General features: G+C 48.3%; 1 protein-coding gene across 17 annotated transcripts in view; it reads left to right on the top strand.

Annotated features, from left to right (window-relative positions):
• Positions 1-27,631, top strand: part of MAPT (microtubule associated protein tau) — an 88,538-nt gene that overhangs the window by 19,709 nt on the left and 41,198 nt on the right. For 15 of the 17 annotated variants that reach the window (XM_090292466.1, XM_090292460.1, XM_090292464.1 and 12 more), the window contains exon 2: positions 26,248-26,406. In XM_090292466.1, coding sequence (XP_090148592.1) covers positions 26,265-26,406 — 142 coding nt within the window. In that variant the 5' untranslated portion in view covers positions 26,248-26,264. Of the gene's footprint in view, positions 1-21,457; positions 21,538-26,060; positions 26,125-26,247; positions 26,407-27,631 lie in introns of those variants that run through there. The other 2 variants (XM_090292461.1, XM_090292462.1) reach the window with 2 other exon arrangements.

The following is a 27,631-nucleotide window of genomic DNA, read 5'->3' as shown; positions in this document are numbered from 1 at the left end:
GTGAGCTCCTCCTTGGTCTTCCCTCCCTGCACCTGCCTGGCCTATTCTTAGCCACTCAAACATTTTCCCCCAAAGTAGTGTTTTAATCACTTTATTGTTATCATGTCTCACTCAAGGAATAGACATGAGATGCAATTTACCCATCCCCTCCTGCCATCCAGGATTGTGGATGAGAGGTAGTGGACAGGGCTCAGGCCTCGGAGGAGAGCTGACCAGGATTGGCTAACCCCTCCTAGCTGTGTGCCCTTAGCTAAGTAGCTCAACCTCTCTGAGCCTGGTTCCTCATCAGAAAAATGGGAATAATAGCACCTCTCTTTCAGGGCCACTGTAAGGAGTAGCGGTGATGAGTGTAAAAAGCACAGCACACAGTGAGTGACGGGCCCTCGGTTACACTGCTGAACACTGACCGTGATGCCCTGTCGTCATGGTAGGCTGTACGTAGTGACCTGGAAATGTGCCTCCACTTACACAAGCTTTTAGAGGGTGGGTTGTAGAACTAAAAGGGGGTTACCGAGGGACCTTGAAGGGGGCCTCCTCTTTCCAAACTGTGGACCTCCTACCTGGTGGCTCCAACACGGTGCCTGCTTTCACTGGCCACCGCTGCCCCTTGCCCCTCCCCTCTCCTCCCCGGACACCACACTGGAGCACTCTGGCAAGGTCTAGGGTGGCTACACAAAGTCCCCACCTCCAAACACCTCCCAGTGCCTGGGAATCTGCAGGCACACCCTCCTCCGTCACACCGTAGCTGAAGGATCCAGCTGCAGGCCTGGGAATGCTAGCGGCACAGCTGAGCAGTTATATTAACAGCTGACTGTGAACATGGAGCCCTCATCCCATCCCACCCTGCCCTTCATCGGCCATGTAGCGCCTGGAACAGTGTGGGTACTTAATAATAATTAAATTCATAACGAAGATCCAAAAGGCCAGCGTGTCATAAATATATGCATCTCTGCACAATTGTGATACAGCATGATGAACAAGCTATTAACAGTTAAAAAGGAATAAATCCAAATGTGAGAAAAATCTGATTGCAAAGATTTTTACTCCTTCCTTCCCTCCCCAGACTTTTCAATGAAAGATTAGGGACAATTTCCCTTTAGTTGTCCTTATAAATTCCAGGATTTATAATGAAAAGAATGGGGACAAGAACCTTCATGTGCTTCTCCGTTTAGATTTCGGCATAAACTTAGAGTGTTTCTCACTTGCTGAGAGCTAGTGCAAAATAAGCCGTGGGACATTTTCTCTTCCAGAAGGGGCCATCAACATCCCTTGCAGAAAAATTCTCTTCTCCAGGCCCAGAGCTGAAGCCCTGGCAGCCATTCTGAGAGTATGTCCTAAAAGACAAACTGGGTCAGAGCATGGCGGCTGCTTAGCATTCCGGGTGCACACCAGCCACTGGAGAGCGAGGGCGCAGGATGCAGCAGCCCCCCCGCCCTCCACCAGCCACGTCAGGACAGTGTGCCTGGAAGAAGCAGGCGCCTGGCCGGGGGGGTCACCAGGCTGGAGGGAAAGCTGCAGGGTTCGAGGATTACTTAATAGTTAAATGGGTGACAACAAATTGCTTGGACCGTGTACCGAGAGCCAAAACAAGCATCATGTGACCAGAGGCCTGTCAAGCTGTGACACTGGGGAGGACCCCAACCAATGATAGTATCTTGTGGCAGTGGGGGCCTGGCATGGCCAGGTTATCCCAACATTTCAAGATAAATCAAAAATTGCATTTGATTAAATATCCCTATTCTCAAGTGTGAGTTGCTCATTTAGAAACTTTAAAACTTGATTCTATGCTCATGGACCTTTTGTCTGGTTTAAACTCTATGTGGAGGAAGTCAAGCTGGACAGCAGGAGGAACTCCTGAGATGGGGATTTTGAAACCTTGGGGAAAGACAATGTGGTGTGTCTTTAGGGTATTCTGGTCCCATTCTGCTGGACGGAAGGAACAAAGCGTGGATGCTTCCCACTAGGGAGGTTCAAAGCACCAAGCCCATGGCCCTCAGTGAATGCTTCTGACAGACTGACACCCCCAGGATCCCCCCTCTGGCTGTTTGTACTGGCTGACTGCCGGAGACTCTGATGCTCATTCCAAAGGCCTTCCTTATATTTTGCTCTTTGAGGGTTCCTTTTGTCTGATGCTGTTGGCCACCATCTTTTCACTAGGAATGTTTTATGAAAATGCCCACCAAAATGTTCAAAAAAAGTGTGCCTTAACGTTTGAAAAGGTCCAGAATGCCCAGCTGAATGCCTGCGATATGCCAGGCACCAGGATCCTTGGGACTCCATCAGTCCTGGGCCTTGAGAAGCTCGGAGCCTGGGGAAGTAACACACACTGGTTTTATAAGTCAGTTTTATATGTACAATAAAGGTATTATGTTATGTGGCGGCATCTTGACATACAAAGACTCTCTTAAAAGAGAGGACACCTAGAACAGATGTTACCTGAAACCTTTTCTCCAGCATTGGTTGTCTTCTATCACCAGTCAGGGATTTTCACTGAGAACAGGATGGGGACACGGTCAAAAAATGGGCTGACGTTTGGACTGGATTCCTGCCAGGCTAGGGCAGGTCCCCAGAACCATCAGGAAACACTTCTGGGGCCAGAAATGAAGAAGGAGTTAACTAAACTCAGTCCTAAATTGGCCTGAAGTCAAGTAAAATGATCAGAGGAGTCAGCAAAAGCAAGTCAGAGAGACTGCGGCTAAACCAGCACCTTCCAGGGAGCCGTGTGCAGAGTGATGGAACCTGGAGCCAGGGTTCCTCCCATATCCCCTTCTGCCACTCATCTAGGTGCTCTTGAGCCAAGTCCCTTCACCTCTTGGAGCCTCTGTGTGTCCTTACCTATAAGATGGAGGTAGTCTGGCTCCCTGGGAAGGGTGTTGTGAAGATCAGGTGAGGCGATGTGTGCGGGAGTCCCGGCTGTGAGCAGGCACAGAACAGACACTAAGTCTCTGCCGCTCCCTTCTGCATGCTTGGTGCTGCCAGATGCCAAGCATTCAGATGTGAAGGGGACAAACCCACACCTTCTGAGAGCCTTTGAAAATCAGAGAACTAGAAGTGGTAGCAGGAAAGGGGGATGCAGGGTCTGGATGAGGCTTGAGGGAAGCACAGGGCAAGGAGCACCTGCACCTCAGTCTGGCCATCACCAGCTCAACAGTGGCTACTGTATGGCTGGTTTAGCCCAGAAGCCCCATAGAATTTACTCCTGATTCAAGGGCCCAGGACATGCCCAGGGAGGTGTAGCCTGAGGTGATCTGGCCTTCCCAGATTTTCTGGTGGGCACTAGGGAATGCCCAGAGCCAGCCAGCCAGCCAGCCAGCCAGCCAGCCCGCCCTCCGGGCTCTGTGTGGCTCTGTGTGGCTCTGGGTCCCTCCCATAAAAGCTCATCAGAGTCTTTCTCACCTCTGCAGCACATGATGAGACTACATTGACTCAGCCAATGTCACCATTGCATGGACTTTGACCTCCTCACTTTAGGCTTTAGTAATGGCTCCCTTCTTTAATAATACAAACCAATGGGAAATAGAACTCTCAACTCTTATCTCTGTGAGGGTTATTTGCCTCAAGGGAATTTGTCTTACAATTTCATTGGCAGTGAGGTTTCATGCACACACTCTAGAGCTGGGTGCCTGGTTGTAATTCCAGCTTGGCTGTGACCTAACGGTGGGAACTTGGGCAAGTTGCTCAGCCTCCCTGTGCATGAATTTCTTCATGTGTAAAATTGCAACAATGATAATACCTACGTCATACGGTGGTGGAAAGAATTAAATGAATCAACATTTTTAAATGTTTAGAAAAGAGCCTTGCATGTAGCAAGTGCTAGTTAAGTGTTTGAGTTTAAAAGAAAAGAACCTTAAATACTTTCTTGGTGAACTTCACAAGCCCTTCATTTTGCATTTCACCTGCAAGCCCTGTCTCCCTTGGAATCTAACGTATCTCTGCTTCACAAATGTGAGACAGGCCCCAGCAGATCTGCCCAAGAGGAGAGATGGGGAAACCAAGACACAGCCTCTGAACCGCCACCCCGTAAGGTGTTCAAAGTCTAGAGTCTCCAAAGCTCATTTCAGTGCAAGTGAGTTTAAGTCACCTGTGACTCTGAAGCTCCTTTGTTTGGTTCATCAGCACTAGCAGGGGTCCTGCTGAGCGGAGGAGCGGCATATTGGCTTCCCAGCCTCCTCCACTTCCCGCTCTTCTTGCCTGCCTAGCCACCACTTTTTCTTTGAAGGCACAGAAGATCAAAAACATAGTGCCAAAAACAGGGGGAGACAGGCCCCAGAATCCTGCAACTTCACAGACCTGGCTTTTTAACTCGGGGACTGTGATGTCATGCCTGCCCTCCCTGGCCATGCAGATGCTGGGGACTCTCGGGGTCTGACCCATCCGTTTCATCACACATGTACGCCCGTGTGTGCCCACTACCTCCCCGCTGGCCCCGCCCAGCCCATCTCAGCCAATAGGGGCTGCTCCTGCCTGTTTGGACATCCAGGAGTTGCCTGTGGAAAAGCATCCCGATGCAGGGACAGCACCTTCCCTGCCCACCTCTGGGGCAGGGCGCTGCCTTTCATCTCTGAGCTGAGGACCCCTCTTTGTCTACTGGCTCCTGGCAGAGAAGCAGCATGAGGGGCCCTGCTGTTTCCTCTGGTACTGCTGCTCCTCATTCCTGGGCAAAGCTGAGGGAGGGGTATTTAATACACCTGACTCTTCTTCCAGCATCTTCTTAACTGCCTGCATTTGGGAGCTGAATTAGTTTGAGTCAGGGCCGCACATGATCAGCATAAGCAGTGTGCAGACTGTCCTAAGGAAACTTGCCATATGGAACACAGGGTGAATTTAGTGTAACTTTGAGTCCTGCACGCCTCATTGGCACATTTCATCCCATGCTTCCTTGCTTTTTTCCTCTCCCTCTCTCCCCTTGTCTCTTGTGTTGGACACATGATAGGAATGCAGAAACGCATGTTTGTGGGTTTGTGTGTTCCTGCAGCATCTATTTCTCAAGTGCCTGCAGTGGACTAGGCAGAATAGGAGGCCCTGAGAGGCGAGGGTTTCTCTCTATCTAGGTTTCCACTGTGAAAGGTGATTTGTGATGGGTTCTCCCCTCCGGGGTCACCTCCTCTGTCGGTGCCCTTCAGACCCTCCCCAGTTCAGCCATAGTATTTACACAAGTCTGCTCCTGTATGTACAAGGCTTATGGGGCTAAAAGTGTGAACAAATTTTCAGGAAGCAGTCTGGCAGGATGTATAGAGAGGCTTAAAAATGTTTTTGCCCTTTAACCCAGACTTTCACTTCTAGGAACTTGTGCAAAGGAAATAACTAGAAACATGAAATGAATTTATATACTAGGATGTACATCAAAATAAATGGTGTTTATAATAGGAAATCTCAGAGACAGGCTTCATGTCCGGTCTCTGGGTGATGGTTATGTAGAATAGTATGTAGCTGTTAGAAAGTGGAATTTCAATAACTTGAGTAAAAACTTCTGACATAATAAAGAGCATGGCACAAATTATATATTCAGTATAATCTAGACTGTGTTTTAAAATGCATAGGAGCCCTGGCTGGTGGTTTAGTGGATTGAGTGCTGGCCTGTGAACTGAAAGGTCGCTGGTTTGATTCCCAGTCAGGCAGGGCACATTCCTGGGTTGCAGACCAGGTCGCCAGTTGGGGGCGTGCGAGACGCAACCAATTATCTCGCATATGGCTGTTTCTCTTCCTCTCTTTCTCCCCTCTTCCTCTCTTTCTAAAAGTAAATAAAATCTTTTTAAAAATGCATAGGAAAAACCAAAAAGGAAATACATATATGAAAATATTAATATTGAAGTCTCTGGTGATAGGATTATAAGTAAATACTTCTTAATACTTTTCTGTACTCAATTACATGTACATATGTTGCTTTTATAATAAGAAATATTAATTTTAAAAGTAATTATATATAATTATAAATATACATACAGAGAAAAAACAAATGTTACAAGTATGGATGACTGATGGATCTGGAAGATTACATAGGTGTGATTTTATTATTCACGCAACTTTTCTGTAGCTTTGAAAAATATCAAAGTAAAAAATGGGGGTGGGGGAGTTTGGGTCATCCTGAACTCTCCTCTGGAATGCTGGAAATATAACCAATGTGATTTGGCAGTTTAATTTGTTTCCAGATGTTATTGAGATGTGGGAGTCTTGGGAAGGAAGAAGCAAATGTCCAGACTCCAGGGTTCAAAGTGCTTTGCTCCATGACCCCTGCAGGAGGCTCTGGGCATCTCACATACTAGTTCAGCACTGTCCTGTCCTGCTCTGGCCAGAGTCCCCTCCGTGAACCGTGCACCTCTCCTGGCAGCCCTTGGGGCGCTCTGCTGAGGCCAGGCTCTGCCCTACCCTTTCCCCCACCCCTTGCTCCGAATTCCTTCCCTCCACCTCTCCTTCCCTTCAGGGAACTCACTTAGCTTTTCTTTTCCCCATCTGCTTCTGTTCTCTCCTCACCTGACTTCTTCTGGTCAGCATTTAGGAGGTTTAAATGGCTCCCCTCTCTAAAACAAAACAGATGCCCCCTTCAGTCAACCACCCTAGCTCTCTCCTCCTCTTCCCAGGCAGATGCATTTTAAAGCATTGTGAACAGTCACAACCTCTATTTTCTCCTAATGTGCCCATCAGCTCCCTATCTTTCTACTGTAACCACTTGTATTAGTCAGCAAGGTCAGGTTTATGATACAGTAACAAACAAGTCCCAAATGTCAGTGGTTTCACACATCTGGCACCACAACTTCCCTAATCTTCCAGCCTTAGGGGTCATCTCTGAGTTCCTTGAAAATACTCTACAATGTCTTGGCTTGGGGCCTTTGTATATGCTATCCCCTCTGTGTGGAGTGTTCCTTCTTACTCCCTCCCTTTCATCTTGTTAACTTTATTCATCGTCCAGGTCTCAACATAAACATACCTTCTCCAGCCCCCAGAGTACACAAGTGCCTGTCTCCTACTCCCATGACCCACTGTCCTCTCCTCGCGACAGTTGTCTCACTTGATTGTCAACTATGTCCCTCACTAGGTGCCTTCCCAGGGGCAAGAAGACTAAGGCCAGAATGGTTAAGTCAGTTGCCCAAGATCACACAGCCAGTAAATTGCAAAATCAGAATTTGAACCCAGATTTCAGCTCCAAAGCCTGTGTTCTTCTCACTACCCCAGATTAATTTTTAAATTTCCAAGATTAAGCTCTTCCTCTATCTGTATTACCTGCTTCCTGTCCCTAGAAAAAGGTGAACAGATTTTCTAGCCCAAGCTCACTCCAAATTCACTTCATTTTGCCTTGTCACTGTTGCCAGATCCCCCACCGGAAGCCTAGAAGTAGGTCAGGGCTGCGGGGACCACACGACCTGGCTGCTGTGAGGACCAGCCTCTGGTTTCCTGGCTGGGCCAGACCCTGCCAGGAGCACCACTCTGTCACCCTGCAAAGATTTCTCATCCTTGACCCTGAGAAGCCATCACAAACCTTCACGTCACTGAGCTTTACATTCTAGGATTCATTGTCATGGTGGCTGCTGTGTGAGGTGGTAGATGGAGAAAGTAGCGCGGGCATCAGCAGGGAAATCGCTAGTCTCGTGTACAATTCATTTTCATTCTCGGACAGATCTGTGGATGATTGAGACTAGCTGATTATTGAAGGGGTTGGCTCACATGACACATCACAGGACAGTGGTACCAAGCCATTTGACACCAATCATTTAACAGTCCCCTTCTTTCTGTGACAAAATTATTTTCAGAAATAATCATGAAATAAAATGATTATAATAATGGCCAGAAAAGAAACATGGATAATAAAATGTTTCTTTTCTCAAACTCTATACACATAATTATTCCACAATTAAAAAAAAAAAAAGAAAGGCCTGATGGTGTGGCTCAGTTGGTTGGACGTCATCCTGCAAAGCAAAAGGTTGCCAGTTGGATTCCGGGTCAGGGCATATCCTGGGGTTGCAGTTTTGGTACCTGGTTGGGCATGTATAAGGGACGGAGAAAGAGAGGGAAAGAAACATTGATGTGCGAGAGAAACATCAGTTGCCTCTTGCACTACCTGGCCCGCCACCCAGGCAGTTCAACGGGGAATTGAACTGATGACCTTCTGGTTTGCAGGCCAGCACTCAATTCACTGAGCCACACCAGCCAGGGCCATAAATAAAATCTTTTAAAAAATAAAAGTAAATATTATAGTACAAAAAAAGGAAAAAAGGCACAACTATCTACTAAATAGTTTTTACATCTACTGAGTTTTGATTCATTGGTTGCAGCCTGATGGAATATTTTATGTAAATCATTGCTCACTTCTGTAAAAGTGAGACATCTGCAAAGGTTGCCTATAATTTAGCCACTACTAAATCATATCACTGATGTACCACTTTATTTTCTTGCCTAAGAACTTTCTCTTGAAATGAGCATGTGTAGCCAATGCTACATGTGTTGGGGCCACCATGTAACTGGGAGTTCTCAATCACCTCCATGGAGAAAACAAGTGTTACTGGGGGACGTATTTTTTTTACGGGGCCAAAGGATACGTTAATAAAGTGCTAACCTCACATACATATTAATGCTCAACCTCAACAGCAGCAATTGTTTACAACTGACACCAAGAAAATACTTTTCAGGGAAGAGTATTTTCTCACTGACTTTGTTTACCATTTCTGGCATGTGAGGCTCAGAAAAATCAGGCTGACTTTTTGTTCTTTTGTTATTGTTGTTGGACCTCTATGGACAGCCCACCCCTTTCCCGCTCATTACGGGGCTCCCTCCTTCCCACTCTTGGTCCGCACATTGTACTCCAGCCCCTTGTCCCGATGGAGCGGAAGGGAGGTTGTAGGACGTCTCTGCCATCCTCCTAGGACTGAGGAAACAGAGGCAGTGCCTAGGTGTGCGGGGACGACCAGGCCACTTGCTAGGTACCAGGTCCTTGACCTGGACAGGAAGCAGCAGCTCTGGGTTCAGAGACCGACCGACTCCCCCGGCGCTCCTGAGTGTCTCTGCACTTTCTAATGTTTTCTGATGGAATGATTGCTCTGTCATATTTCTTCCTTTAAAAAAAGATAAGCAATAGAATGTTAGGTTTGAGAAGGTTGAAGTGAGCAATTGTTTTGAACTAAACTCTAGCAGGCTTTTCTTAGGATGAATGATATCACCTCCAGCCACTTCCAATCGATTTATTCTGAATTCAGAAAGAGGCTTCCATTCATGACTTACACTTGGCATTAATGGTTTGTTTCTTTAAACTATGATCATTACTGGTCATTAGGACCTATTGGATCTAAATGATGTATGTGTTTATTCTTTTTTTCAGAGAGTAGTTTATAATGCAGGTTTTAATTTAACTTTAAAGAAACTTTCCTTGGACAATTTCCCAAATGAAATCCTCAGTCATTCAGATGAGAGTGTGCATTCTGCTGGCTCCTCGGTCACTAGACTTTTACTTGCTGATGTCCCCAGGCTAGAGACCGTGGTCAGCACACGAGCAGGATGGACTTGAGCACATAACCAGGCTGATGTAAAGTCACCATTTCTCTGGAAAACAGAAACCTGCTTTCCAAGACTGTGGAACAGCCTAAGGAGCTCTCTGCTCTAGGAGGTGGAAGCTAATTTCTCATCCTCCTTTGCTGTTGACTAGCTGTGTGCCTTTGAGCAGCTTGCTTAGCCTCTCTGTTGCCTCATCTGCGAAGTGGACTGTACCTTTCCTTATCAGACAGAAGGTTGACCCTGAGCCCAAGGCCTTTTTGAGTTTTTCCATCTTAAAAGGACCTCTGCTCCTACCAGCTAGTTAACAACCACAGGTTAATAATTGGGAAAAGCAAAGGGAACTCTTTGGTTCAGGTAATTATACGTTTTTTTGTCTTCTCTGGCTGGAAAAGCGTGGGCATAGCTGGGCGGTAGTTGCCCGCAGTTACAGCCTCCTGGGCAGACCTCTCTGGGGAAAGCTGCTGCAGCCAGGAACCCAGCACCAGAATTCGAAAATTGACTGTGGTGGGGTCTGCTGACTTTGACAGCTACTTGTGTGCTGAGAAATATCCCTCCAAAGGGGCCTTGCCCTTTCCTCAGGAAACAGGGACCGCCCCCACTTGGGAGCTGTGATGCTGTCTCCTCCCTCAGCCCCCTACCCAGCCATTCCCCGTCTTCCCTTCCCATCCCCCTCATTCATATCACAAGGCTTTAGGCTGCTGCAGCCTTTACTAATGAGGAAGTGCTGGCCAGGGCCTCTCTGCAGCTCCATTATATAACCCGGTGCTGCTTTGGATCCAAGGGTCGCCCTGGAAAGACAGTCAGAGGTGGGCCCCCAGCCAGAGCCAGCCGGCTTACCACCCCTAGCCCCTCGGAACTCAGAGGTGATGCTGGAATTTGGACTCTGCAAGAATGAACAGTTCCAACACGGACCCCAAAGCCAAACCTGCAAGAGGCATGCTTGTCATTCTTTGTTTATCTCCAGCAAACAGAACTGTCCCAGAGAGAGCCTGTCACCGCTCTGGCTCCTTAGGGAGCTGTGCCCCTGACTTCAGCTCAGGGCTTTTAGCTGGCACCTGGCTTTACGTCACTCTGACCTAGGCTCCTCCAAAATGTGTGGTCTCTCTCAGCCATCGCCTCTTTAGCCAATGATGACCCCTTGGTCTGATAATGACCCTGTCATGGCGTCTCTACAGCCTAGAGAGAGGAGTTCGTCCCTCCAAGCCTGCCCTCTCTTGAAGGCTCTCACAGAGCCTTCTCCAGCTGCCCTTACCCCATTCCTTTCAGCTGTTCCAGCCTTTGACTCTAGCACCTAGTCCATACTTAGCTCACTGAACCATAGACTCTTGGCAGATGAGCTTTCTCTGTTCTGACCTGTGGCCTTGGACTGTATTTATCCCGTTGTCTCCCCTCTCAGACCAGATCCCAAGAGGGCAGAGAGCACATCTTCCCTCCCTTTGTCCAGCCAGGAGCCCGTGGTCAGAGGCATTCCACAGCTGGAGCGAGCCATGGGCTCCCTTTGCTCTGAGATTATCCCTGTCATTCAGTACTTGCCTGTGGCTCTCCCAGGTCAGACTGAATAGATCCAAAGGCAGTGGCCACATCTGCTCCTTTTTCTGGCTCCCTGGTGGGGGCTGGTACATGCCTTCTTCATAATCTGCGCACTGCCCTGGTCGCTGAGGTCTCCCCAGCTGCTCGGCCAGGGCTGGGGCAGTGTGGTAGCCCTGTCCTGTTACATCACCCTCTCCCGGCCTGGCCAGCTCTCCTGCCCATGGGTACCCTGGGACCGCCTTCAGGCCTGGGGGGCACACATGCCCATGCACAGGCACGGTACACACACACACAGCCCCTGGACACACATTAATAATGCATGTTGTGCACGGAAAGCTGCTATAAACTTTATTTATCACACAGCTGACATCTCTGAACCTGCTCCCAAAGCCACCTCCAAACATGGAGTGACTGCCAAGGCTCTCACTTAAGAGTCCACTTTTCTCTCTCTGTCTTTTAATAATAGATGCTTCCTATGGTCTGGGCTTGACAACTTTGATTTAAGAGGGATCTTAATCGAAGAGACTAATGGATACAGAGGCAGATTTAACAGCAGGTGCACCGGGTGCGCACCCTGGGCCCTGACTTCTGAAGGGCCCCACCAAGCCCAAACTTTACACTTTTTTCTAAGACACCAAGTTTGGTTTCATATGTGCAGTTTTAATTACGTACAAGTTTACAATTAGTGGTAAAACCTGATAGTATGTTTATATTCGCTTATTTTCATTATTTCATTACTACGCTGCATACTGTATACATACTACACTGTGTAGGCCCTGCGCAGCTGCACGACCGCTCATCAGAGCAATAGAATCGTATTTGCTACTTTATATTATATATTATATTCAAATTTTATTGAAAATAAAACATTAATAGTACATAACATTTTTTATTTATTTAAAAATATGGTTAACATGTATTTTTATTTTCCCTGTCTCTTTTTTTAAGGGGCCCGATATTTTCTTCTGCCCCCGGGGCCTGAACCAACCTTAATCCGCCTCTGAATGGATGGGTCTGAAATTGTGCCTTTTAAGCACAAGTGTTGCTCTTAATTAACCGGATTCTATCTTTTGATTGGAAAAAGGTCCTCCCTCCATGGCAGCATTAACTACCCGCCTCTGAGCAGCTCCCAAAGCCGGCTCCTGTTTCAGACTAACCTCAGGTGTGTTCCTGAGAGCCACGTGTGCCACCTGAGTACACGGGGACCTGGGGTGGTGCACTCAAGAGAACAGGCTGGCTGTCAGTTTTGAAACGGACTGTGAGCTCTAGGCTTAGGAAGGGTTAGCGGCTAATGGTGTCACTCTCTTCCATCCCACCAAACCTGTCTCTGCTCCACGCCCGCATGGTTCAGCAGCAGTGACTGGGGGCCTTCCTCCTGGCGGGCCTGGGGCCGGGTGCTGAAGACACGCTGTTGTCCTCACAACCTTGTAGCATTAGCACTCCGGTCCTGGGGACAAGAAACCGGAGAATTACAGCACCATGGCACAGGTGTTCATCATGGGCACATGTGAGGGAGTTTGGCAATGGGGAAGGGCTGCTAGAAGCCATGGCTTCTTTGCTAAAGCCTGAGGCTTGAGTAGGAGTTAGCCAGACAAAGGGGAGGGAAAGGAGAGGAGAAGGCCTCCCCGGCGGGAACCCAGCATGACTGGGAGTGAGGAGGAGTGTGGCCGTTAGCACAGGTCACTTGATGAAGCATGAGTGGCTTTCAGTGCACATTTGTTCTTCCATTCACGTATTCCTGAAGGTCTGTTGAGCGCCTAGCCCATACCCAGCATTGCACTAAGTACTGAGTTGTGTACGGTGGTTAAAAAGAAGCTCCTCCACCCTCAATGAGCTTACAGTGTAATAGGGAGACTAATGGGATTCAGTTGAGTAGGAAGTGGCAGGTACAGCAGTGAAGACTGGACCAAATGTGGAGGGGAGGGGGAGGTAATTTGATTCCTACTCCTGTCTCAGGAACAGGGTAGTTTCCAGCCTCTCACCACACAGGTGGGGTCAGGGAGACACAGGGTGAACTCTTTGGAAGTGAGGGAGTGTGGTTAGTGTTCCCATTTTGCCGAGACACCTGGCAGGGATTCACGCACTGCTCTCGGCTTCTGCACACACGGAGTTTTGGGAGACCCCGGCTCCTTGCCTTGGGGAGATTGAAGAGCATCCATATTTTTAGACTTATTTTTAAAATGTAATTTTGAGTCTTTTTTTTTTTGCAACAACTGCAGCTTTCTATAGTGTTTCAACACCCCTTCCCCTCATTAGATTGTACAGAGTCACATTGCAGAGGGACCTGTGACATCAGAGTGCCGTGCGTAAGTCACTGTGGCTCCCTGCATTACACGTGCACCTGAACGGCTGCACGCGAGCTGTTAGCTGGTTCCCTTTCCGCATCCAGGGACCCCACTGGTTCCATAAGTGTCCCCACCCACCCCCATCAGGTACCTCGGGTGGTGTTCCTACAGTCCCATATAAGAATTCACACATACAGATTGTCACCCTAAGCAACCTGTCTCTGTGATTGATCACAGAGTGGCCCGGATGCCTAGAATCAATGTTAAGTGTCTTGGCCACCTTGTCTTCTGTGTCAGTGGCAACAGGCAATTCGTACTGGGAATAAAAGGAGCATGGCTCCGCAGGACAAATCTGTGACTTCGTTACAAGGGTGTTTTGTTTTGCCAAAATGGGAATGTATTTATTGCTTTTAAAGCATGTTTATAAAACAATTAATAAAACAAAAATGTAGGCACCAACAAGAGAAAGTCTCCATAATTCTGTTTTCCCCAGAGAAAACCTCTGTTCTGCACATATCCTATATACATTATTTTCTTTTTATAAAAATTCTGTACGTGCCCATTTCTAAAGCTGCTCTTTCACTTGGCGACCCGGGGCAGGCCTCTCTCTCTGCCAGTGTGCCCCACCCCCGTGCCCCGTACAAAGGGGTCAGCTTCACGCAGGGTGCTCCAGGACACGGTTTTGGCCCTTTCTCCAGGCATCACGGGACCAGGGGATGATCTCACTGGGTACACCATCTGCCCTGCCTGGCCAGCGGCTGCGTCGGAAGGGCCAACGGGCACCACGTGTCATTGGATCCAAAGTCAGGTGGGAGCTCTGAGTCCTGAGAAGCTGTTCAGTCTGAAAATACAAACAGGATACAGAAAGGCTTAGCTAAATGAATGGGTGATAAGGTTGTCATGATAAAACCACAGCTGACCTGTACATAGTATTTATGGGGAGCCAATGACGGTTCTAAGCATTTGACCTGTATTAACTCATTTAATCCCCACGTTTTATGGCCAAGGCGATGGAGACTCTGAGAGGTTGAGGGAGTCCCCCAAGGCCACCCAGCGAGTAAGCAGTGAATCCGGAGTGGAACCCAGGCAGCCTGGCCTGAGCAAGTGCTCCACACCTCCACACTGGCGCCACTGTGCAGAAGTGCCCAGGCACCTCTGTCAAAGAGAGATTTGGGGATGGTGTGCTTAACTGGTGTGGCACTTCTTGCGTGTGCTCAGAGGACACTGCTTCTTTTTTGTCCTCCCAAGCCCATGCTGCATCCAGGTCGTTCATTACCGAAGGGCAAGTGCTGATTAGCACTCGACTCCCACAATCCCCTGCCTTCATGTCCTCCAGAGGATGTCCTCAGACTCAAAAAATAGAGACGAAAACATCTTAAACACACCGCCTTTCCTTCCTAATTCTCCTCTTCCCTCCATTTCTTCCTGTTGTTGCCATCTAATGTTTCGGGCCATTCCTGTGGTCTCCCAACACCCCCTCCCCCTGCCTCCTTCCCTGCCCCTGGGCATGTTACCGGCAAGCTGAGACTTTGTGTTAACCTTCCACCTGGCTGTACTCTCCCATCACTTTGTCTGGGCTCCAGCGCTTTCCAGAAGGACCCCTCACTTTCCCCCATGGGCTGTCCTAAAGCTGCCTCTCTCCTTCCCGCCCTTACTCCCCTTCCTTTGGGAAAGAGGCACAAAGGCACTTGTCTGGACCCCTGATTTTATCTCTTCAGGTTAAGACGCCTCTTCCCCATCTTCAGGCATCTTCTCTTTGCTCATAACTCACCTGTCAGGACAACAGTCCCTTACATCAGTCTAGAACATCGAAGTTCTCTGAAGTGCTGTCTCGTGCATTTCTCAGTGACCCTCATAGCCACCCTGTGAGACAAGTGTCATCATACCCATGTGACAAATGACGAGTCCAAGGTTAGTGACTGGCCCAGCATTGACCAGCTAGTGGGTGGTCCCCACAAAGCCTTGAACTCAGGACTTTTGACTGCACCCCAGGCGTCCCTTCCACACAAATGCATGGCGAGATCTGGACCAGGAGCAAGGGTCCCTCAGGAAGATCTGGAGCCAAGCCTACCCCTTGGAAGCCACGGGCTCAAGGAGTCTGGCCTTTCATTCAACTAACAAGGCTGGACTTGGTGCAGCGTGGAGTGGGGGCGAGTGGTCTCTTGGTGCACCTTTGGGGGTAGACGCAAACATGGCGTCTCCAGAACATAGGACCCTGCTTCCTGGAGGAGCCCCCAGGTCCAAGGGGAAGCAAACCAGGGTGGAGAGGGCAGAATGGACAGTGCCTCCCCAGCCCCGGCTCTGAGGGTGAGGCCCTGGAGGGGTCTCAAAGTGCCTGAAGAAGGCAGCAGCCTAGTGCTCTTAATCAGCCCAGTAACAGCTTAATGGAGGAGCAGGTGCTTCTGAGAGCCCATAATGCTCTTGGCAAGGGGCCCGTGGGTGCCTCTGGGAGGCCTCCCAGCACCCACCCTGCCGCTGAGGCAGGGGTCTGCCTGAGGAGGCTCATTCATCATCAGAGGTCTGGACCAAGTGGGATCCAGCTAGAGCAGGAGAAAATGAAAAACTGCCTATTCTAAGTAGAATTTCACTTCCTGTTAGCATCTACATATTTATTATACTTCTTTCTTGGCGGCCTTTACTCTTTCATCTGCTCCTTCTCCCGTCCTTCCATCTGCAGCTGTGATTTCTGCTTCTGGACATAAACGTTGTCCAGGCCCTTCTGCTGGGTAATGGGCATTTTGCAATGAACAGGGAGGCTGCCTGGGCTTTTCCTGAAATATCTTCTTGGGGCCCAGACACCAAATGTGTGCTCTGGGCTTTGATAATCTGTGTCTTGTTTATTTGAATTTCTGATGTGTCAGCGTTAATGGATCCAGATAGTTGTACACCTGGATTAGACCGGGTTCCAAAGTTGTGTTGAAATTCTTTTTTTTTTCCAAGATAGTTTTGTCACTCCATACGGTGTCTTCATGTCCCCAACATCGCTCTGCCGGCCCCACAGTCATGTCCGGCACTTACTCACAAAAGACTCCCCATTCCTAAGCTGAGCTGGCCAGCAAATCGCCAAACACCAGGCTCTGTCCCCCAGCTCCACCCCCATCTCTACAGCCATGTGAGGTCCCTCTGCCTCTCTGTGCCTCAGCTTCCCCAGCTGCGCACTGGGGCTGAGATGCCCATGCACAACTCAAAGGTATAGTTGGGTGGCTCCTTCTACGTTAGGGCTTCAGGGTAGGGCTTCATGATTTGGTGGTGGAGGTCTCCGAAGACCCACCCAGCATCAGACTAAAGGCTAGGACTGCAGATTCAAAGCCTGTGTGTCTTCCCTCAGCCTGGGCAGCAGCATCAATGCATAAAGTGGGGATAATAGTATTCCTTGCTTCACATAGGTTGTTGTGAGGATTAAATGAGATATAATGTGCAAACAGTGCCGGGCTGTAGAAATATTTCTTCTTATTAAGAAGAAATCATGGATGGCTAAAACAGGAGAGGGGGAGACTTTAAGAGCCCCCTCCCCAGCACATTTTAAGTGTAATGTTGTGCTGGTTTGTAGACCATTTGCTGCCTGTTAGAGCTGGAGGGCAGAGACACGACGAATTATATCCACTGAAGATCAGCCAGAAATTAAGATAAAGCTGAACAATAGCAGCATGTTATTAAGTGAATAGAGTAGGCTACAGAACAACTAGCTTAGGGAAAATTACATGCATAGGAGAGGTGTCTGCAAGGAAGGGCCCTAAAATGTTAAGAGTGGTTATTTTGCTTTCCTCTTTCACATTTTCTATTTAACTTTTAGATAATGAATGTGACTCACTTCTATAAAAGAATAAATTCTCTCCACACACACCCGCTTCCTCTCTTGGGATTAAGAGTGGTTTGTCCAAGAAAAGTAATTTTTTCTCTGTTTCCTTGACTTAGACATCAGAAGCGACTCCCCCTTATCTGCTTGGTGGTCTGAGTTCAGGGAGTTTATCTGAGGCAGAATTAGTGTGGTGACCAGGGATGCTGGTGGTCCCTGAGCAGGACAGAGGCTCAGCAGCCGGCCTCCACCGCCCATCAAGGCGTCACATGACAGTGCTTGCCCTCCTTGAAGGCTAACATCAAAAACTTACCAAGAAGCGGGTTAAAAGGAAAACTGGAGTAGTTCTGAAAACAAAGGCCACCCAGGCCTGCGCCAGCCCCTAACAGATGTTACAGTGCTATTTAGCCACAACCAGCAGTTACAAAGGAGGAGAGAAGCCTCCAGGGCAAACATCAAAACAAACCTTAAGCTTCAAACCAGAATGTCCTCTCAGACACAACCTGGGAGTTTTCTTATGAGGGGACATTAGCCACTGACATCAGCTGTGATACATGGTGCGTGCTCAGCAGCTCCACCTCCCCCCAGAAGCAGCCTCCATTCAGGCTTGCTTACCATTGTTGATTGTTCTCTTTGGATGGAGGCCCGGGATTATTCCAGTTTCTTCTCCCCAACATAAATCTCTCCTCTATGTGAGCTCCTTTATATTCTCTCCATTTAATTTGGCAGTTCTGCTTGAACTCTGATTATTATTATTATTATTATTATTATTATTCAGATTTGGTTCTAGAACATTCTGTGGTACACTGTGATATGCCGTGACCACGAGCCACACTTGAGAGCTCCTCTGAGGTTGCCATGCTGTCTTCCTTCCAGCAAGTCTTACTGAGGACTTCCCTGTGCTGGGTGTCAGCCGGTGGGGGGGTGGGGGGGGGAGAAGACAGGTGACAATAGGAAGCACAGCTCCTCAGACACTCACAGTTGGGACCAGCTGTTAGTGAAGAGAGCCCAGAGTATCAGAGTTGCCAAGATCCAGTCTTAAGGGGGTGTTGATTTAGGCCCTTGAGGCTCTTTCTCTTTCTTTAGGTACAAGTTGGCTCCCTGCTCCCTGAATACAGGGTTTTTCTAATGACCTTGACCCCACATGTCACCACAGCTCAGGAGACTAGGACACCTGCCCTTTCACCAAGCTTCATATCTTCAAGTAAAATGGTGGGACCATAAGCATTAAAGAATAGAGTGTAAATACAAAGAGAAAGTTGTCAACAATATCCCTAAACCAGACTTTCTGTCACTGCTTGATTTAATCACATTATCAGCTGGCTTACCAAGGTCAGATTCTGATGTCAGGCTGCCTGGGCCTTGAACCCTGAATCCGTTGCATGCCTACTGTTCGACTTTGATCAACTTACTCAAAGATTCCCCATCAGTAGAAGGATGCACAATAGAGAGGCAGTGGTGTGAATTAAAAAGTCACAACCTGCAGATGCTTGAAACATGGTTTCTGTAACTACGAGGAATCCTGTTTTTCACTCTCATGCACACACAGGTAAATTCGTGATGGGGAACCAGAGCAAAGAAAGTTGGATACAGGAGCCAAAAACCATCTTGGAGAACAAAGCTCATGTTAAGGTTATTTCTGGATGGTGGAGTTACCCCTGCTTGATCTTTAGCTATGTAAAAAGGATGCGTTGAGGGTGTTTGCTTTTTTAAATAACAGCTTGATTGAGGTATGTCACATTGCACCAAATTCACCCTGTAATGTGTACAGTGTTTTGAGCAAATTCACAAAGTTGCGCAGTATCACTGCTCCACACTCCGGTTTGGGTTTTTACCTTGAAGGGGTCTAAGCGCGAGCTAGACAGAGCCACCGGGCCTGCTGGCGGTGATTCCGCTGAGTCACTGTGGGCGGCCCGGCGGCTGCCCTGGTCCTTTCCCCCGCTGGGCTGCGGAGTGGGCGCGCGGGCCGGGCGTCTGCTGCCCCCTAGCGAGGGCTGCCGCTCAGCCCTGAAGCGCCGTACCTGGCGCCGCCCCTGGAAATGGATGGGCTGCCAGACGCGTAGGTTTCAGCCACAAGACGCTGGTTCGGGGAACGCCGGCAGTGCGGGAGCAGTGCGTCCGGCTTGGAGCTTGGTGAGCCAGGGCTGAGCCAGGGCGCTGAGCCTGCTCCTCATGCGGGCTTTCCCTTACCTCTAACTCCAGCCGGGACAGGGTCATTTCACCAAGTCCTGGATGAGAAGAAGGGCTGTGTTTGTTTAACTTTCTGTTGGGAAGGCACTGGTGTGATACAGTATGGCAGAGACGGGGTTTTAGCATCAAAAGATCAGAGTTCGAAACTCTGCTCTGCTGTTCACTAGCTGTGTGACCCTCAACAAGTTACTGAACCTCTCTGAGCCTGTTTCCTCAACCAGAAAGGGAGAACAATAATCCCTCTTATGGAATTGTTGTAGTACAGACATGCTCTCTCTTTCCAAAGCCCCTGTGATTGGCTCAGAGTCTGTCAGGGCTCAAATAAACAGGTGCTATTAATATTCCAGAACTGCCCAAAAGGTGTCCAGTGCTTCCCTGACTTACCCGGGGAGCTTTCTGGAACCCGAATTGCTCATTACAAAAATGCATCGCTGTGGATAAGAAAATAGGAATAGGAATAGGAAGGGTGGTGGTAGGCGTAGGAAGGCTGTTTGGTCTTCACCTCTTCAGGTAGAGACCACCCCAGGTCAGACCCTCTGGAGAGCTGGGCTGGAACAAAGGCCTGGGTGGGGTGCAGACAGGGTGTCAGAACTGCCTCCTGTGTCCCAGAGGGCAGCAGGGCCAGGGCAGACATCATCCTTTACGGTTCCCTGATCTGCTCTTCACCTGCACTGTCCCTCCCAACCCTGTGGACACACCACCCCTCTGCCCTTGGCAAGGCGGCATTGGGACTGGGGGGGCGGGGGTGACCCTGTAGGGCAAGGCACCAGAATGACTCCACAGGCCCCCTCCCGTCAGGGCCCTCAGTTTACCCAGTTACAAAATGACGACACAGACTCCAGGAGCCTCTGGTTCACATTTTCTCCTGTCAGGATGCAGGACTTTCCCAAGAGTCCCTAAAAGTGGCTCATGTTAGATTCCAGGTTTAATTCTACTTTTGTGCCTCTCCTAAAAGTTCTTCCCCACCCCCACCCTGCTGCCTCTAAGTCACTCCTTGGAAAACAGGAGGTAGGAAATCAGGAGAAAGGGGCAGTGGGGAGATTGGTTGCTTTAGAAGAATAAGAAAACAAAGGAAGACAGCTCTTGGTGTGTTTATTTTCCTGTCTGTGTGTCTCTCTTAGATTACAGGGATCGGGATGGTGATGACCATGTCTAATCTGGGATGTGAACCCACCTCAGGGCCAAGCTTATTTGTGTGTTTTCAGTCTGCTGTCCTGGCATCAAAGTCTCAGGGCTGGAATGTGCACTGTGCCAGCCATCGGTTGGTTAACGTGTTCTTTGTCCAGGTCTTCCAGAGAAATTGTCCTGCCCTGGCTCTTGAGGAGGAAGACAGCAGAAGTCAGAGAGAGGTGGAAAGAAAAAAGGAGGGGTGAGATGCCAGGGCCTTCTGCCGCTCCCCCAGGCCTGGGCTGGAGACCTCCTGCTGTCTCATGAATGACCCCCAGGGCTCCCAAGCTGGAGGAAGCAGGCCCAGTGGACCCACTAGAATAAACTATCAGAGCGAGAAGGGAGCTCAGAGGTCTCGGAGTGACATTTTGTGGATGTAGAAGGTTGAGAGAAGAGACCTGGTTACACAGCTTCAGGGTGTGGGTCCTGGACAATGCTCCTTCCACACCCTGACTCGAGCCAGACAGAAAGTTGGGGAGCATTTTATGGCCCAGGATGGAAGAACAGGCCCTGAGGGGAGTAGAGTGCTCCCTCAAGGCACAGGCTTTGCATCCTGGCATCACCTTTTGTTGGTGTGTGACCTCAGGCAGGTCACTTCCCAGATTCCTCATCTGTCCAATGAGAATCTTAATATCTGTGCTGATGACAATGGTGACAGCTACCCCACAGGTTGGCTGTGAGGGTCCAGTGACATGCCTGTGAGGTGCCCACATGGAGCAAAGTCCTTCCTGGACAGGGGCCGTGTGGCACCGACTGTGTACGAGGCCCTGGGGCTGCAGCAGTAAGTGGCACAGGCAGGTCCCACCCCAACGGAACTTGCTCACTCAGCGTTCGTTGTATGACTAAGAAGAGTGACTTCACGGTGTTTTCCGAGGACATCCTCCTTCTGGGTTCTATTTTCTGCTTGAGTCAAGTAGACTCGTAGGGGTGCTCCAGACAAGAACTTGTCTTTCTCAACGTGGCCTGTAGGTCCCAAAACATTAGCATGGGGCTGGTGGCCCAGCCCAGTGTAGCTGAAGGGACAGCTCTTGCGGCCTCGTTGACTCAGAAGATCCACGAACCTAAGGACGTTGCTGCTGTCCGGGACAGGTGGGAGAGGGGGGCCTGTGAGCCTCCTGCTTAGGGAGTTCTTCCCATGCAATCCACTTTTTTTCCTCAAAGGAAAATGTTGGCCCTGGAGAAGCACACAGTTCATTGATTTTGTACAGTGAATAGCTGCCTGTGTTTTTAAGGATGATTTAATTTCTCCAGCAGCCCATGTAATTCATTTAGCTTCCTCTTGCTGCGTCTTTCTCCAGCCCTGCAGGGTGGTGCTGGCAATGTGGGGGGAGGGGGGTCATCAGAAGCCAGGGTACTGAGACCCACCACCCTGTTATCTGCCCTGTGGGGCCGGATGTGGCAGCCTGGCAGCTGAAGGACTTACACCATGGATGCATGTCCCCAGTCCCCAGAACAATGGGCCGCTGCCTCAAGCCTCAGGAATGACCCTTAGTTCCCCTGCTTCTAACTTGAAACCTTGTGGAAAACTCCAGAAGCAGCTGAAGAAAACCCAACACCCAATGCAAAAATCCACACTGAGATTAGAGGCGATGACCAAAATGCACTATGATTCTTGCTGAGACTTACATGACAGATTTTTTTTTCTATAAGGCGAGAAGAAATACTGGAAAAGCCGAAAGCAGGAGTATGTAAGCTATGGCCCAAAGGCCAAATCTGGCTGTGAGCTAAGAATGGCTTTTACATTTTCAAATGATAGGAAATAAAACAGAAAAACAATATTTCATGATATGTGAAAATTATATGCCTTTCAAACTTCAGTGTCCATATAAAGTTAAATTGGGCACAGCCATCCATGCTCATTCATTTGTATACCTGTTGACATCTGCTTTCCTGCTGCAGCTAAATTAAATACAAAGAATTAGATCACTGAAAACAGCAGAATATTGATGATCTTTTTTTAAATTAAAGAGTTTATTCATTTATTTTTAGAGAGGGGAAGGGAGAGGAAAAGAGGGGGAGAGATACATCACTTAGTTGCCTCTCACATGTCCCTGAGGACCCAGCCTGCAACCCAGGCATATGCTCTGACTGGGAATCGAGCCCACAGCCTTTCCATTCACAGGCTGATGCTCTATCCATTGAGCCACACCAGGGCAATGCTCTTTATATATCACAGAGCAATGAAATAAATCACAAAAGAAAATAGGTTTGACTGTAAAAAATTAAAACCTGTCAGTCAGAAGCTGTAAAAAAAACAGAATAAAAGGCAACCAACTGGAGAAACTGTCACAAGTAGAAGAAAGGGTTAATGTTATTCATAAAATAAGAGCTCATTCAAGTCATTACAATAGGCACTGAGACCTGAATGGAGAAGCAAAGGCTATAAATGGACATTTTATGAAAGGGGAAGCAAACACATCAGATTTTTACTTATACACCTTCATCCACCATGTTCCAGGAGAGCAAGTGTGGCCATTGAAAGGAATCAATCAGATCTCAAGATAACACCAAGGGGCTCCTTAAACTTGTTATCTGAGTTGGCTGGCCCACCTCACCTGAGCCAGGTATAGTGTCTCCAGCAAGTCTGGGGAGCCTTAAGCTTCTGGGCGAATTCTACCCCTCCAAGGTGGGGCTCCTGGTGAGTCAGCCAGATGAGGTGACTGGTGGACTGGTCCCAGGGATGAGCAGTTGGGCAGCGAACCCTGGACTTCCCGAGAGAGGTTCCCCAGGACGCAGGGAGGAAGGCGTTACGTCCTAGAGTTGGGTGGGAAGCACCAGCCGAGGTCTCAGATAGTGGAACCAGTGCCTTTCAGAAGAGGGGTTCTTCTGTTTGGGGGCTTTCTAAGGGGAACAGACCATTAGCGTATCTAAGGGTAGAGAATATCACCACCAAACCCTAAACCTTAAAGAATGAATGTGGACTTTTATCTTCCCAAAATAAAGTCCTGCTCATCCCTGGGGAGATGCCAAAGGTTTGGAGCAGCTCAGTCTCAGATGTCTTTCCCAGCAGTGCTCTGAGGGACAAGGGCCTCAGTCAGAATGAAAAGGTCCGCCTTCTCTTGAGCAGTAGCTGCTTTACCCAGCAGAGGTCCTGCTGACCTCACTCATAAAACCTTCTTAGACCACCCTAGATCTTGCCAGCTTCTTATCCTACATCATGGATGGAGAAGAGAGCTCAGGCACCCACCCGAGCATGCCCTGCCTAGAAGGGAGAGGAATGAGGCTGGACATGTGTATGCCAGTGGCCAGCTGGTATTCCAGGTCTGTCCAGATGGTATCCAGCCATATAATATGAAAAATAGAGATATTTATTGAAGAAGATACAAGAAACATTAAACATAGGACAATGATGCCTCAGTCCCCTTCAAAGTAGGCACCTTGGGAACTCACACGGTTCTCCCAATCGCCATCAGCTGCCCCATCGTGTTTTCCTGAATCTCATCAACAGTCTGAAATCTCTTCCCTCTCAAACATGATTTTAGTTTTGGGAAAAGCTGGAAGTCACAGGGTGCCAAATCTGACCTGGGTGATTTGATGTTTTGCCAAAAAACTCTGCACAAGACAGATGTGATGCATGGGTGTGGTTGTGATGAAGCTGCCAATCACCAGTTGCCCATGGCTGCGGCCTTTGAGTCATCCAAATAGTTTCTGTGGAGGAATGTTCAAGCTTAATGCAAAATTCGATGCAGATTCGTTGCTCTACTTGATAAGTCATTTTGAATGCAACAGCCATACAGTACATATGCTCACTCAATGGCATCTACCGTCCCCACTGACTAGCACAGTGAAGTCGTCATTGTTCACACATGCGCATTCCAATTCACTCTCCTTGGCTACCAGGTTACATTGATGTCATACAAACTGTTCTTATATTAACAATGGCTGGTGTTTTTCCAGACGGACCTCGTAAACACAGTGCAAGAAGCCAGCTGTCCCACCACCAACGTCAGTCTCGGAAGAATTATGAGGGGGGTCTGCCCCAGGGGCATTTATATGAGTTGCTCAACACCTGTAGCAATGAGACTGTGGATTTTAAAACATTCTGCAACTCATAACCTATTTAGAGGACACATGACATCAGGTGTGCCCTCCACGCCTTACCCATGAAGACATTATTAATTGATCACCGAAACTAGAGAGCTAGATGCCCACGAAGGGAAGAAGCAGAAAGGCCCCGCCCACTCCGTCTGTGTTATCAGCTCTTCCCTCAGCACCTGACCCACTTAGGCTGCTCCTGTGTGCCGCTGAGAAAGTCCATGAAATGAAAGCAGAAACATAGAGAGATGCTATTAACAAATTATAAAGGGAAAAAAGACTAAACTTAGATTAAAATGATGAAAAAGTTATAAAAATTACAAATGTAAAAAGGAAAGAATAAAAGAAAAAAGGAATCTAAAAAGATAGAAAGATAGAAGATAACATCAGGAGATATATTTTAAAGAAATTCCAAAAGGTTAAAAATAACTTAATGACTCGCTGGGCTACATTTACAACTTTCCTGTAAGTCTAAAATTATCTCTAAAAAAGTTATAACTAATTAAATGTAGGGCTAATATAAATATGGGGTGAAAATTTAAAAGTAAAAGTAATTTAAACAAATGGAAGTAAATAAGTATATGTACTAAATAAATATATGTAAAATAAATAAAAACAGACACCTGAGATTTTTTAAGGGTGAGACATAAAAAGACAAAAAAAACCTTAGTGCAGTGGCAGCACCGTAGCCAATGAGGTTTATCTGATGTGCAATTATTGCTAATTAACAACAAAGACCAAAATGTATAAAAGTTTAAAGAGAGGAATTGAAAGCAACTAGGACAGGGGAGTTTCAAAGATAAGACTAAATGTAAAATAGAAAACAAATAGTATGAGATAAATAATTTAAAAGGAAGGTATCAAAGTAAAAGAAAGAAGACTCAAAAATTACGGAGATAAAAATGAAAAATAATGGAATAATCGAAAATGTCATGAGCGTACCAGAGCACCGTGGCATACTCAAAAGTCCAGAAATTCAAACTTACGAATTGTTTTTAAAATAAAAAAATATTCTCCATAAAGATGAGAACAAAGGACAAGTAAATACTGTTTCTGCCGGGCTTGTGGAGCTGAAGCAGCGTCTGGGCTGAGACTTCTGCAGGGAAGGGGGCACCTGCTGCTCTTCAGCTCCAAAGCCTCACACCCGTCTGGGCCCTGTTAGGGACTTCTCCGCCCTCCCTCAGAACGCACAGCTGAGGTCCTGGTGGGTGCCAGTGAGGTGAGCGGAGGCCACAGCATTGACCTCCGGGCACCGCCCACCTCGAAGCTGGGGGCGTCAAGAGGCAGTTCCGCTGTGCAGGTAGTTACATGCGCTTGAGCAGCACGTGCTCCTCTGAGCCCCATTTTCCTTCCCTGCAGTGCCTGCTGATGCCTTCCCTCTCCTGTTTGGTCCTACCCTCTGCATAAAAAAAAAGCCATTAAAGTCCTAGTCAGCAGCACTTACTTTTTAATGAAGTGGAAAGAGTGCTGAGCATAACAAGTCAGGCCCGCTTAACCTGCCTACCTGGTGGTTTTGAATATGGACTAATGTGATGTTGGTGAATTAGAAGTGCCCATACATGTAAATAACACTCTGGCAGGGATACAGGGCTCGGGATGAGCTGGACGTCTGGTAGCTGGGGAGGGAGTGGAGAGCTGGAGGTATGTCTGCCATCAGCTGAGGAGGCGCCACCTCACTCTCCCTGTCTCCACACCCCCCACCCCCGCCAGCACTATGACCTCATCCCAGCATCCCAGCCTCAACCTCCTATCTTACTTCCCCAGGTGGGCCTTGAACCAGGATGGCTGAGCCCCGCCAGGAGTTCAACATGATGGAAGATCATGCTGGGACCTACGGGCTGGGGGACAGGAAGGATCTTCCCTCTCAGGGGGGCTACACCCTGCTGCAAGACCATGGCGGGGACGCGGACCACGGCCTGAAAGGTTAGTGCACAGCCCTGCACAAAGGCCCAGGGCCTTGGGAATCGCAGCCAACCCACTTGCCTTGGAAAAGCTGTGCTGGCAGGAAGGCTTTGCATCCAGATTTTTAAAGGAGTTTTAATACTTTATTGGGTTGGATTCATCATTGAAAGAGGCCTCATCATTTCAATGGGCCAAGATAACTCAAAATATGAGGCCATTTGAAAATGTACCTTTCCAAAGGAGAGTTTGCCACATGAGTATGAGCAGTGGGACCAAGACTGCAGTGGCTGGTCAGTCTGGTTAACGGGGTGCTCTCTCACGTCTCTAGCCACACTGTTGACCTATAAATCAGTAATCATTAGCATGCAGAGTAAGTGGCCATACACATTACCTTTTTTTTTTTTAAGATTTAATTTATTTATTTTTAGAGGGGAAGGGAGGGAGAAAGAGAGGGAGAAAAACATCTATGTGTGGTTGTCTCTCGTGTATCCCCAACTGGGGACCTGGCCTGCAACCCAGGCATGTGCCCTGACTGGGAATTGAACTGGTGACCCTTTGGTTCACAGGCCAGCGCTCAATCCACTGAGCCGCACCAGCCAGGGCTGTACACATTATCTTTATCTCTTCCTCACAGGCCTCTCTCGGCCTTATTCAGCAAGTTAGTTAGCTCTGGGATTCCTACTGTACCTACATTAATAAATTTCATCAACTTATAAATATTCTAAAATACAGTCTTTTGGTCAAATTGGTTTGGCCTCCTCCTCTCCCCTTCCAAAGGAATACATTTCATTTCAGTGTCTGACCACTGAGTTCAGGGAGCATACAGCCCTCTCTTCTCTTCCACATGCCAGCCCCTGATTTCCACCAGGAGCACCAAGCTGGCCTCTGCATGAGAAGGACTCTGTCCCTGACCCCCAGACTCATTTCTGAGACAAACTGGCAAACAGTCTACTTTTTCTTTTAATGCTAAAAATAATTGTAAGACACACTTTGCAGCCTGGTATTTGGGATAAAGAATGGAAGTTGTGTGGCGCTGAGGTAGGAAAGGACCTTTTTGAGGTAAATCTAGCCAGGAGGGCTTCCTGGAGAAGATAGATCACCAGGAGGTCCCTTGGGTGTGGGAACATGAGAAGCACAGGTTTCAAAGACTGGCTTCTCTGCATGTGTTTAGACCAAGAACACATGGGAGCCAGAGGAGCTCGGAAATTAGACAAGTGGGAACACTTTCTCCAGGGCTCAGAGGCTG

Source organism: Furipterus horrens, unplaced genomic scaffold (assembly GCF_987537825.1).
Source record: "Furipterus horrens unplaced genomic scaffold, mFurHor1.1.pri manual_scaffold_11, whole genome shotgun sequence".
Taxonomy (NCBI): Eukaryota; Metazoa; Chordata; class Mammalia; order Chiroptera; family Furipteridae; genus Furipterus; species Furipterus horrens.
Note: the sequence above shows the minus strand (reverse complement) of the source record. Positions and strands in the feature narration are given on the sequence as shown.